The 14,530-nt window shown below is 38.9% G+C and overlaps 1 protein-coding gene across 4 annotated transcripts in view; it reads right to left on the reverse strand.

The window, feature by feature from the left end:
- LOC144478809 (uncharacterized) overlaps nt 1-14,530 on the reverse strand; it is a 668,769-nt gene that overhangs the window by 154,475 nt on the left and 499,764 nt on the right. For all 4 annotated transcript variants that reach the window (XM_078197075.1, XM_078197074.1, XM_078197076.1 and 1 more), the window contains one exon: nt 3,842-3,925. In XM_078197075.1, coding sequence (XP_078053201.1) covers nt 3,842-3,925 — 84 coding nt within the window. The remainder of the gene's footprint in view (nt 1-3,841; nt 3,926-14,530) is intronic.

Below are 14,530 nucleotides of genomic sequence, written 5' to 3' on the forward strand. Positions count from 1 at the left end.
TAAACAAAACTGTAAAATTATTCGAATAACACGAGTCATCATGTTAATCGTCTTTGAATATGAACTCAATTCTGAATTATCTCAACAATACATTTGGACGAGCAAATAAGCGTTAATAAAGAATAACATTCATTGTTTCTCACTGCAATAATTTTCTTTAATTCAATTGTTTCTTGTAGCATTATTTTAAGTAATCGATACATAAAGCTACTTTGTTTCTACTTATTGTGACAAATCTTTTGTGATAAACGAACCACTCTGGAGCCTTTCAGTTCAGCACGAAGTTATTTAAATTTAGAAGAATTATCTGTACGCTAATAATGCAAATGGGTTAAAACACGTCGAACTCTGTTACAGAGCCTCGAAATACGAAACCCGTTCACAAATGGCACTGATTCAACTGCGTACGCGTTGTGCATGATGCGACTCGCGAATACACTTTTGAAGGATCAATCAGATTAATTATATCGCGGAGCGGCCACAGTGCTGACCATTATCATCTGTTAATCGATCGATTTCGAATTAGGGGTCGTGACTTTTCCGGATATGTTGTAGTTACGTTATTAGTCAATACGGTGCTATTACGGTCGAATCGACGTGGTACATTTGCCTCATAAAGGAGAAACTAGCCGGCTGACAGGCAGTTATATACCGCAAATTGGCCCGCGTTCAAGTTGGGACCGAAACAATATGCCGGAAACACGCACGCGAGATCATCCAACGACACGATCAACATCCCCGCACGTTTCGTCGTTGATCCTACGCGGAATAGAAAGCAGGGGCAGTTTCTCTCTATTCAGCAAATCTTTTTTTCCCCCCTATATTCGCAATTTCATGACGATCACCCCGTTTCCGGATCGGACCGTTTCCTCCGTTTCTTTTCCAGTTTCCGACTCTTCCCCTCCGTTTCCTCCGTATCGCTGCCTCGAAAAATATCATTTTTTTCCGACAGCAATACAGCTATTTATCGCCGAACTTTGCACGGCATTGCAGGATTTCGATCCTATGCATCCTAAGGAGGCGTATCGCCTCCGGAATTTTTCTGTCGCGAGGAATAATCTTCCATCGAAGCAGTAAGACGATCTGTATATGTATACATATATTTTGGATTGGCAAATAAGTGATTGCTGATTTTTCAATAGACGGTCTTAGTATATTCTTTTATTCTTAGTATATTTCTTGTCAATGTGTTCGAAGCACCTGTTCTATATTGTTTTCTTGTTTGGACTTCCATCTTCAATTTAGTAAAAACATTGTATCGATTATTTAGTTATTTAGTTTCATTTTTATTCTATTTTAAAAATGGAAGAACAAGACTCGCATTTCAGACACATTTTATTGTATTATTTCCAAACAGGCAAGATCAAAGCACTTGACCTATAATATTATTCTCTTGTTGTTTGGATTTTCACTTTCAATTTCGTAAAAACATAGTACCGATTAGTTATTTAGTTATTTAGTATCATCAAATTGATAGGCAATCCATTTTTGTGCTAATAGCGAACTAAAATAAAAGAATTCGAGGAACGATGTATTTTCTACATAGTACATCATACGAAAAGTAAAAAGATTACATTCTGAGTCAACGCTCGTGGAAATAAATAACCAAACACGCACATTATATTTAAAAAGCTTAATTACGACGAATAAATTTCGAATTTTATGCATTTATGACAAAAACATGTAGCTGTTGTTTGACACAGCAAAAATATTTAAAAAATTATACAGCAACGAAGAGAGAGATTTACGACTTGTTAAAATCATTGAACAAGCAAAGCCAAACCGGATCTTTTGTGACAGGTGCGAAAAGTATTCATATCGCATAAAAATCCGCGGTCTACTGATAAGTAGACGTGTCACATCGTTGTTCGAGTTAGTCCATTATTAATGTCATAGCTTTCAAACCTGCATTATGCCGGCGAAAGAGATGCTTGTGGAACGCAATAAACTTAGAGTTTCGTACTTGAGGTTATTCTGTTTCATGGTTCGCGCGTGTTAGAAATTTCCATGTTGCTCGTAACAGGAGCAAGTTTTGAAATTGAAGTGAACAGAAAGTTCCTTGCCCGGCGCGCGACGGCGAAAACGAGTATGACAATTGGGATTTTAGCTTAACGATTTTTCGGCGACGTCGTCCTTGACTTTCCCGACCGAAGTGCACCGGTCCCACGGAATTAAATATTTTCTTCCCCGCTTCGTTTCACCGTCCCCATTATTTTCCAATGAAATATGATAATCGCCGTATTAATATTTAACGAGCAATTTCAAGGTAAAATTTAGGGATCGAGATGCATCCGATTATGATAAATTCGCTGATCAATTTTTACAAGGAACGCGTCAGAGGGCGGAATTTCAGCGAAAATATCGAACGCGATCGCGGATCTTCGATATCGAAGGACCGCGCGGGTAATGAATTCGCGCCGGCTAATTAGCTTAGAGCAGCGCCGATAGTGTCGACGGGAGGACGCGATTGTTGGTACGCGACAAGAGACACGCCGGCGTTCGAGAAAATGTTTGCCGTTTCTTTCGGGGAGATTTTCGCGAGTCTGCGAGAGGTCTCGCCGTTAATTAAACTCGTTGCCGAGAATACAATTATCTACAAAACAATCGTGCAAAATTAATTAAGAACTGTTCGGTCGATAGAGGGACGGCGGTATTCCTGTCAAAAATTTCAAGTCCTTTAATGTTAATTAACTTAATTGGACTGCGCCGGCCACTTTCGTAGCGTCCCGTCGCGTCTTCCTTTACTGCAAATCAGCTTGCAGCGTAAATTGGATCGACCTTCTGACGATACAACGTGGACACAAGCTTTCGTTAATTTCCAATTAAACGCGATCTTATCTCTAGCTTCAATGGAATAAGTCTGTGTCAGAAACGACTGCAGGGAAAACAAACTATTCGCTGCTTTCTGAGATTACAGGCGTGCTAGCGCTCTCTCTCGCAATCAGTATTCTAAGTTTATTGCCGTGACTATCGTTGCAACTAAAAGTAAAACAGCCAGTCGAAAGAATATTTATTCCTAACATGCGATTTTTAAATTGCCTGTACAGTGTGACGCGTTTAAACAAATAATTCTATCTTTAGCAATGAGTTTGAAAGATATTTATACTGTAAAATACAGGAAATGAAACATACATTAATGTTTAGAGACACGCGATCTCTATACGAATAAATATATAGAACAATTTCTTGCGAATAATGAACAATTGTTATTCGATTCAAATATTTGACTACAAAGAATTCATTCGAATAATTATTTCAGATAAATATCTCCTCAAAACAATCCAAATAAAGTAATTTATTTGAATTCATTAATAAAGTCATTTACAGCTAGAAAGACATTAAAACTTTAAGTTATTTAAATTACGGAATAATGAAATATATATCCAGAAAAGCCGCGTGCGTCGTTCAATTATTTTCTAATGTTGTTAGCATGGTTTGTAGATTTTATTACACACATTATCTCGTTTTAAATATATACGATCTAACATATATATCACGTGGTAAATGTAACGAACGTTTCACTTTAATGGCTCCCCATTATTGCATAAATACCGAACGAATGTCCCGTATAATCTCGTAAAAAGCGAACAGCACGACTGTGAAAATAGATGCGGACCTATTGTTCCAAAACAGTGCGCAAACTAAAGAATAATCTAGTTTGCCCCAGCGTTCGCGGAATTCGTCCGCAAAGCTCGCGATTCGTTTGACGGCAAGTTAACGGGAACGATTATAATATTTCTGTATTTTCTATCTCCTGCTCGCAGACAATCCCTTTCAGATTCGATAAAACGACGTAAAGGACTGTTTGGAAGCACGATACAACATTCTGAGCTCGTCTTACCCTTTCCCGACACAGCTGAAGAAATCCTTTCATCCCTGTTGCCTCGGTTCGACTCGCTGTGTTTATTCTGAAGGATGCAGGCACCTGAAACAAAAAGGAGGAGCAACGTCAACCCTCCGAATAAGGGCAGAGAAGAGAGACTTATATATATAAGCTTGGGGAAAAAATAAATCCATTATTTATTCGGTAAACGGCTGTAGTAATCGATATCTGTTAAAGTATCCATCAAACAATTTCAGATTTATGCTCGTTGGAAAGGTGACATTTCACACTACAAAAATTCTATTTCTGTTTTTTGCTGGGTCCACTTAGTTGCGAGCTACAGAGTGTTAAAAATGGAAGTCAGCATAGAGAAAATTCGGTACATTTTACAATTTTCCTTTGATAAAGTGAAAATGCAAGCAAGCAACTGAAATTAGAATGGTGTTTTGGTCCCGATACTGCAACAGCCAATTACGCGCAATTTAGTTTCGTCGATTTCATTCATTATTTTATGTTAAATACGCCTCGTACAGGTACCTGTCGTAGAAATGTTGACAAAACACAGAAATAATCAAGTTGACCGCATGTTAGCATCGTAGCATCGCCCGGGAGCTAAAGATCGACCATGAACGTTTTAAACCATTTGACATGCTGGATTTGAAAAGAAGTTCGACGTTTGAGTGCCACATTAATTAACACTAAAAACCATGATGGTTCGAATTTCCATCTGTGATGTCTTGGTCAAACGGAATGAGATTCACCCATTCCTTGAATGCATGGTGGCTGGGGATGAGAAATGGCTCACATACGACAAATTATGGACCGTTTGAAGCTAGCGATTGACCAGAAACGGCCAGAATTGGCCAACAGGAGAGTGTTGTGTGCATCAAGACAACGCCAAGGCCACTAAACGTCTATAGTGACTCGTTAGAAAATTCAGGAGCTTGGCTGCGACCTTTCGATACATCCACCATATAGTCCAGACCTGGCATCAAGCGATTACCATGATTATCTTGCATTACAAAACTTCCTTAGTGATAAGAAATTGGCATCGAGAAAAGATTGTGAAAGTCGATTACAAGAGTTTTTTGCTAATAAGGGCCAAGACTTCTACGAGAAAGGCATTATGAAGGTACCTTTAAAATGGCAACAAATTATAGAACAAAACGGTGCATATTTGGCCTAAATCGGACAATCGGAAACATGTTAAATAAAGTCTAGAAGTTCACGTAAAAATAATGGATTTCTTTCTTCCCAACCTAATATATAAAAAATAAAGAGCTAACGAAGTTGCTATCGTTTACCGGTTCGCGAGGAACGAACAACAAAATGCCGTCATATTCAAATTTCATATTTATTTTTGTTCCGGCTGCTGGAAGACGAAAACAATGAAACAAATCTGCTTATCCTTCGACATTCCGTATTCCTCCCGCTGCTGTTATATTCATCCTTCGAGATGCTCCCACTAAAGAGCAAAGGCGATACTAAGCCTTACTTTATTCAAATCATGAGGGAACGTGCTCTTTGTTGCTGGCCGGCTTCTGAAGCTCCCTTTTATCTCTATTTCATCCCCCTCGCTCTATTCCCACTGAATAACTTACAATCGAAGCTGTTTGCGCGCATATTATATTACTTCTTTGAAGATCTATACGAGAGTGGGTCCTTAGCTGTCGGGGGTCAACACTTTTGCGCCGAGATTTGTTCGGTCTTACTCCTTTAAAACGCGACGCCGAGCGAGGAAATGATGGAAACGTTTAAATTAATTCCATTTCATTATCGAATATAATTGTATTTCGTTATTTTGGGATATTGTTAAATATCTCTGACTAAAACACGTTTTAGATGAATAACAAAGAGCTTTTTGTCTTCTAAAAATATACACAAAGACTTTCAATTTGATTTAAAATCTCAATCTAAAAATCAGAATCTAACACATCCGAATTTAATAAATATTTGGTATATATTTGCTATTAGTAGACAATAAATTCTTTTCTAATTTATTCACTTAATGTTGCATCTGATTAGCAGCAATTAACGACCACTTGTGGGATTACAATTGTAGGTTCACGCGTGGATCTAATATAGCATAATGTGGTTAGGTTAATGTCGGTTAGTGTGGGGTGACCATTTGCCGTGCCCCTCAATTATTATCAGGCATGTATTTAACTTTGTATTTATCGAATCAAAGCTATTGAATTTTTTAGTTCCTTGATTTTGTAATACGAAAAATGTAATATGTCTTATTCAATAAATATACAGTTAATTGAGCTCGAAAAGAGCAATTAATCATTCCATAGTAATCGCTTCGATTATCCTATACAATAGCTTCGTCATTAGATTATCTATATTAATTAAACATTATGGCTTCAACACTATCGTCTTAACTTAGGTTCCTTAAGTTAGTGCATTTAGTCATCATTGACTACGGACTTTATGCAATATTTAGTGCAAAATTGTTGAGACAAGATGCAGAAATATGAAGACTGGAAATTTCAAAATATTGCTACATTATTGTGCATTAAACTCTTGAAAAAAGAAATACATTTCCATCCAACCTTTGCTTTTACGATTATGGAGGACGTTCTTATTTTGCATAAAGATCAGCAAGCCAGTAATCAAATTGATATCGTATACTTTGCCGTTCCTTTTCTAAGCAGTTATTCGTAATGCGTGCAAGTGTTCTGGAAACGGACTCCGAAATGGCCTACCAGACTTAGTGTCTCGTTGAATTATGCAGACGCTTTGCCCGGCGTGTTTGAAACAGCACCTTTAAAAGGTTTTTGTAATAACTATGTACCGATGCGTTTCACTTGCATTGTTAATGTGTTTCCTGTACAACGGAACCTCTGTTTCCGGATTAATGGTAACACATGTATTTGGGCAACAGAATGTTTTCGTAACAGAACAATGTGCTTTGCCTACGGTAAAAACCTCACGTGCTTGTTGCATTATTCATGTATAACCTAAACGAGGGAACGCTAAACAAAAGCTGCTGTAAGTAGCAGAACGCGATTTAAAATTCTATAATCAGCCATTGTATACGTCAAGCTTTAGATTACGCTTTACAATAATTTCGTTGTAATTTGATTATTCAAATTTCTTCATCTTGAATAATATGCAAATATTCAATTTTTAACAAATAATGAATATTAAACTTTCGTAAGATCGCTTTATACATTTGTTACTGTATCAAGTTTCTTATTTTCTTCCTAATTTTAAGATTTGTTTCAACGGATAACAATTTTAAATATTATTAAATTTATGCCAATTTATCATATATAATTACTAGACTAAGAATTTTGTGTGTTTTATTAAAAACAATCCGACGAAATTAAAGTAAATGTGATAGCGTCGATCTATTATTTTCAACTTATTCAAATTATTAAAGGAAGAAAGACATTTGGACCCTGTTTCTTGCAAAAGATGCTGAAAAATTTTAATTTGCATAACGACCCGGAGTCCAGTAATTATCATATTGAAATATTATCAAATGACTTCGTTCTTATAGGTAAGCACATGGTAAGAAGTAAAATTCGTGTAGACCGTACGCAGAGATAGCTCGCCCTGCGGGGATTGTAGAGATCCCGGCGAAGTTGATTCTGAAGTTAATTCCGAAGTTAATTCCGAAGTTATTCCTTACTTAAACCAGACATGTCTGAAATCGTCCACCAGTTAAACACGCATATCAAGATTTTGTTCTGTGGATTATACGAAGAAAGTCAATCTTTTGTAAATCGACTGTCGCTTTACGCGTTATCAAAATCCTGGCAAAGTTTAATTGAGAAAACAAGAACATGTTTTCAAGAAGAGACGTTATTTTCTACATCAACGATAGGTCATAATGTCGCTATCTTTTTAAGTTTTGACTTTTTTCATTCTACCGACTTTAAATAAACTCATATTGATGAAAAATCTTATACACTTTTTTCATTTCGAATAAACAAAATCATCTTAATTATGGTTACGATGTGACAACGTTTTTCACTGGACTATATTTCGAAGCAGCCGATACCACAAATATAGTTTCGTTCTTTTTAACAGAAAAAAATATAACTGTGGTTTAAACACGTATAAATAAACCTGCAAAAACTGTTACAGTTGCTTCGCAAAAAAAATTTCAAATATAATAAAAAACCAAAATGGAAAAAACACCGTTGACATTAGAACGCCCCCTCGATGAATTATCGGAGGCAACAAAGATCGTCAGTATCGCGAAACAACGGTAACAAACCCCGATGAACTTTCCCTCCCCAGCTTATCATTAAACCGAAAAAGCGAGAGGCGAATTTATCCGCGCGTCTGTGCATTATTCCAAAATAATTAACTGCTAATTTTCCGCGGGCCTGGTAGTCCCGGTTAGGATTAAATTGCGTTCCGCGCGCAACGCGGCCGCATACTTCCGCGCAATATTTAGTCCACCGTCTAATGACTATTTATACAACGATTAAGGTACAAAGTATTCCCTAACCCGACCGCTATCACAACGCTCTCTCGACCCGCGGAACTCCGGTGCGGTAACAACGACGATATTCAAATTTCATTCGGGCCCCCGCCCCCGGCCCCGTCCCGCTCCCCGCCGCCGCGAAGCTCCAGAACAAATCCTTTTATCCTCCGCGCTTCCCTCGGCCCTCTAACCGCCCTGGAGGATGTGTTCGCGCAAAAGGAAGCGCTGCAATTCTCCGGCGAGAGAACACTTCATCAACCGCCGGGAGGAAACGTATGCGCGTTGCGCAACACCGTCGTGGGATCCGCATATCCGCGCCAGGCGAAGCGTGTTCCATTCGCGACGCCCTTCGAAAGGAGCACCGGGATCGTCGAGTAACAAGAACACCCTTCTTCAGGCCGGTAACGCCTCGTACGGCGCCATATTAACCGGAGTTTGACACTGTTCGGTCTGTTTCCCATAAATATTTATCGAACATAATTGTACGAATGCATTCGTTTCGGTTGAATATTTTATTCGAATTATTAATTATTCGTCGGAGATTATTCCATTTATTTATTCGGATAATGCGTTATCCTACGTAAATTATTCCATTTACTTGTTTGAATAGCTCTTTATTCAAATAATTATTTTTCGAATAGTTTATTTTTCATTCAAATAATTCGTTCATTATTAGAATAACTCTTTATACGAATGATCTATTCATCATTCAAATAATTCGTTTTTCATTGGAATAATTTTTGAGGACCAGAACAAGAATTATTGAGGACCAGGGTCTTTGCATCCAAAATTTAAATTAGAATAGCTACATTGTATTAAAATAAAATACCATTTACAATTGTCCCAAAGCAGTACGTATATATAAATAGTATTATTATTATATTATACATTATCTAGTAATAATATTTGCTATGCAATTAATGTAATCTTCCCTCGTTCATTAGAAAGCAAAGACAATGGCTTCATCGCATTAAAACCGTCCATAACCTCTGAAAGCAGTAATCGAGTGTCTGATAATATAGAAATAAAATACTTTTCAGAGAAATACGAAATAAATTCTTAGTCAAACGAAACCTTATTCGAATGGAATTCTTTTCGGAGGAATTATTCCCTGCATAAATATTTATTCGAATATTTTCCGAGAACGTCGAATAAAAATTGTATTCCAATAAATTTTTATCTCGGTAAATTTATATTCGTTTTGAATATTCATTCGATAGCGTCGAATAACATTTTGTTCGTTTAGTCTTTATCTTTTATCCGTCATCCGAATGAAATTGGTCCCAACGCTGACGTAAACTGCGCGTCATTATTTCATCGAACCCGGTCGTTCAACAGGTACAATCCACGGGAGCGATACACCGCGTTCGAAGCGGTGCGAGGGGGGGGGGGGGGGGGTGAGCCGGATAGGGGTAAGTCGCGGGAATTAGCGGTTGAAAAAAGGAGAAACAAAGGGCGAAGTGAAAGGAGGAAGTGGCGGAAACGGGGGGTGCCGGCGAATGGGGTTACTTTACGATGAGGACCGACTCGCCATCTTTTTCCATGGCGAAACAAGGCCGGTCTGGCAACGGGGGGTTGGGACGGAACATCGAAAGCCTTCAGCGAAACTGGCCCCAGGCCAAGGCATTATTTTCGAGAGAACGAAAGTGAGGGCGGTTCCTGTGACAGACCGAGAGCGGGCGAGCCGGAGAATGGAGCCGGCGGGAGGCGAAGGAGACCTAGGGTTGCTAGCCCAAATGAATATTTAATTTCTGCATATCTCACCCCGGCTAAAGTTCAGCTCGACGGAGCAGTCGCCTTTCCCAAGGGGCCGAAAGGAACCTCCGTGTCCCTCGTACAACGCCGCAGCTCGCCGTGATATAGGGTAAAGTCCTCGCGGAAGTCGCCTCCGCAACCACCCTTGTTTAGGAAGAACCCAACGGTCCGACCTATTTTTCTTTATCGCCTATTTACTTTACATACTTTCTTTGTTCTCCTACCTATGCGTCTTGGCCTCTCTTCCTTTCAATTTTTTAACTGCCTCTTAGCCGGACCTGCTATCCCCCCTTCTGCTGTAATTTCTCTTTTCCTTTTTTATGTTGCACGCAGTCCTTCTCGCGTTCACTTCTCTCACCGGCACAGTTTCCATTTCATCTCTCTCTCTCTCTCTCTTTTTTGCTTCCTCGTCGCCGGGTTACTGGCACTGCACACGCCTTTCTATTACTCTTTTACAGATACAGTTTCGAGTTTCTTTAATTCTTCATACTATAGCCGCCGTTCGCGTGTTCCGCCGATTTTTTACCTCACTTCTGCTGACTTTTCCTCCCTCCTTCTTTTTCCTTTTTAGTACATAATTTCCCGTGTCCCATATTTCTCTCTTCACCCTCTTACGGTCGGCTATTTCTCCACTCTCGTCGTCCTTCCCGCTCGCTCCACACGCCGCTTCTCGCTTTTCTATTTTTTCCGTCCACCCTCGAACCCACCTCGCCGACTATCCCGTATACTCGAGCTTCCCGTTTCTCCGGGTCCCGGTCACCGGCGACCCTCCAATCGCGTTCCGTTTCACAGTTTCTCTGTTTCAACCTCTCTTTATTTGTCCCACCCTTTCCACGGCGACACAACTTTCCTTTTTTATCTCATACTTTCCTTGCTCCCATTTGTCCATATAGTTTCTCCCTCCCCACCGCGACCGCCGGTATCTCTTTTTTCCTTTCTCTAATTACAGTTTGTTGTTGTCCTATTTCTCCGCGCCACCCTCTCCCGCTAGGCACAGCTTTTTAACTCTTTGTCTCCATTCCACCCCCCGCTATCGTATTTTTCTCCGGCTCCTTTCCTGTCGATAAAGACCTTTGTTTTACTACTCTTCATAACCCTTCTTTATCCTCCATTCTACACCGTATCTAGTCTCCATAAATGCTTTTTCACCGACTGTGTCCCCACCACCCTTGCTTCGCGATTTACATGCGTTCCGCTCGCTCGCTAACCTTCACCGCGCTATCGCCTTTCCTCTTCGGCGACTAACCCGCGGTTATTTTTTCATTCGCAATTTCCCTTAACTTTTAATTTGCGCTTGTTCGCTTTTTCACTTCAGCAGCCCGCTTCGTTGTTTTTCTCTCGCGCTACTGCTTTGCATTGTTCTTGCCACACTTTCTAATCTTTTTAATTGCCGCATCGGTCGGCGTCCCCTTGTGTCCGCCAATTTATGCGGTCTCTGTATCATCCGAATTGCTTCTCGTGTCTCGGCTCGCCTTTGTTTGTTACGCGTTTATTTTGCGGATCTTCTTTAAAGCTGGTTGCATATCTTTTGCATATTCATTGATTTACTAATTCGATGCTTTGAAGGCTACGCACCCGACGTGTTTTCTCGGTGTTGTAGATTAATTGTTACGTTAATTTATTCTACATGTATTTTTCATTTTGTTAGTAGAACGTGAAAATATTGAAGAAGCAATTGATGTCACTTGTCTTAATTATTTAATTTTAACACCGCTAAATGGAATACTTTGAATTTGTGAAATTTTTTAGGCCGGGACTTCTACTAGCTTTTGTATATTTAATTGACGTTGGGCAATTAAGTAATGAAGTCTTTGCAAACAATTTTACTGTAATATTATAATATTATATTATATTTAATATTATAAATGAAATAGTAGAAATGAAATTTGCTGTTAACGACGATTATTATACAGAGAATTTAGAACCCGATGGATTGCAATTATTCAATCTTAGTCGGCAGATTCATAAATGTGTTAAATTTCAACAACTAAAATAATTACAATACAAAATCAATCTGGCAAAATTATGTTATTTACTACCTGATATGATCTATACAATATACGTAGATATACTATTATCTATACGTAGATATATACTATAGATATGTATAGAAAAACAAACAAGATATATATTGTTTAATCAAGTTGATTCGAGTTAGTAAGCAACGATCCTACAAAGAAGAAACGTATCTTACATTCTCCTTAGTTAATAAAAATAGTTAAATAGTAAAAAGTGCATTTGCTATTCCTATAACTAAGAATAATTCTAATAAAAGGTTTAAAGGTTAAACATACTATAAGTCGACACTAATTGCTAAAATATCATGGCTTGCGTGAAGAAAACGGAGAAATCTTGATTACCGATTACCTCTATTGTTGTCACCTAATAATTGCATATAAAGCTCGTTAAATGTTTCTGGTTCCAAAAGGATCTACTCATTATTCTAAATTCTAAAGTCCCATCCTAAATCCAAAACTAACTTCTAAAGATTAAATACACGATTCTATGGAACCACGTGATTCTATCCGACTAGTATAATAAAACTGATTATCGCCGCATGAATAAAGATCGTGAAACTTTGTATGCACGAATCGCATCGCGCGGGTAAGTTCGGCGCAATAAATATTTGCAGCAGCGTACAATCTGCTCCGTTCCCCGGAATCTCGGATTCGCACACGTTTTCCTTTGGTTCCCGGTTTTCTTGTCTTACCACACTTCGTTTCGCGTCTTCATATTCATGCAGATAATTCCTTTCAACCGTCGTCGCTCCCGTCACTTCGCCACGAAGCACCTTCGTTACCCGAACGAACTTTGTCTACCTTGTACTTTGATTTATACAATTCCTCCGCGACTTCATGCATATTCTCCTTTTCCTTCTCGAATTCATCCGCGACGGCTCTTTCTCCACCGACCAGGGGGAGGTTTCCGGCGCGGCTTCTTCGTCGAACTCGACCGGACTCTGACCCTTTCATCTCTGCGCCCCATTCGACCAGCTCCGCGAGGACGGTGGTGGTCGAAGGGCCAATTACAACGTTCCTTACCGTGGAACGTGCCAATGCCGAAAGCGAAGGAGACCGATTACGGCGGGAACAGACGGAAAGATAGGGAAGCGAGGCGAAATGCGACGACGGGATCTCTACGCGGAGAAGAGAAGAGAGGATCCACCGATGGATGGGAACGAAGAAAAGTAGGGTGTGCCACTGGGTAGTCGAGGGTCGGGATCGAGGATGAAAGATCAGACGGAGGGCACTAGGGATTACTGCTACCTCTGCAGTTCCGTAACACACTGCTTCCCAAGTTGGTATTTTTCTTGGCATTTTTTAAATCATTTCTGAAATCCTCCATTCTTCTTCGTGAAACGGTTAATGAAAAATTGTGAGACTTGGAAATAGCTTGCCGGATCGGAAAGTATTTTATAATGAAATATGTAAGCATATAAATAGGGAAATATACGTGTATGTAATATAATAAAATAGCTTTTTAGAATCGAAACAAATGATTTTTCTGATATGTTAAACCAACTAGTTTATTATAACATGAGTAAACTTAAACTCTTTTAGATGTCAATTCATTGAAATGACAGAAAATTTAAAAACTTGTGTTCTTTCTCAGCCTAAAACGAAAATTTAAGAAATTCTAAGTTCAGATATGAAAGTTGAAGATATACTATCGTGCCAGTCTATTAAAATCTAAAGAAATTACTGTTTATTCATTTGCTAAGAAAGTAATCGAACTAACACCTCTATAATATTCAATCAAAATCCAATCTTGTAAAAGGTACATTTGCTCATTTTTAAAAGACTTGATCACTATTAGTGCACCATACAGATAGCAAAATTATTTGTCCTAATTTAAAAGAGACCCAATTAATTATTAGAGTAACGTCAGTCTCTAAAATCCATGCAATCGAAACGACTTCAAATTAAACTTGAGGGAAGAATATTTACCTTTGAATTATTATATATAATTCATACCTAGTGTATAAGGTACGCCGTGTCCAGAGAAACAATCAATTGTACTAAAATATTTTAAATAGTAAAATAAAATCTTTCAGTCATTCATGCTTCATCTTTCGGCCTCGTAGGACTTCAAGAAACCTAAACAATGATCTCAGATCACACGAAGCCACCCGAACACTGTAAACATTCTGTATTTTACGACTCTCACTCTCAACCATTTCGCCTTCCATACTCGGAAAAAACCCTACAATATTAATAAAAAGTATCGCTACCATTAACTTGTTTAATATGTTGCTTCTGTAAAGAAGTTCTGAATGATCCTTCAAGATCTCTAATAATTCTTCCAAAAGAATGAACTAAACTCGTCAGAAAAGGCGCCTGCAACGCTAAGACCAGCGAGACTCACGCCGCGTAACATCCAGCTCGTGGAAGACGTACGATGCAACTAAAAAACTATTGCAGTTCTCTGGAGAAGAGGACTCTATACAGAAGGGGCTCCATAAATTGTCGAAGGTGTAGGCCCACGACACGTCAATTGCCACCGAGGAC

The sequence above is a fragment of the Augochlora pura genome, chromosome 3 (assembly GCF_028453695.1).
Source record: "Augochlora pura isolate Apur16 chromosome 3, APUR_v2.2.1, whole genome shotgun sequence".
Classification (NCBI taxonomy): Eukaryota; Metazoa; Arthropoda; class Insecta; order Hymenoptera; family Halictidae; genus Augochlora; species Augochlora pura.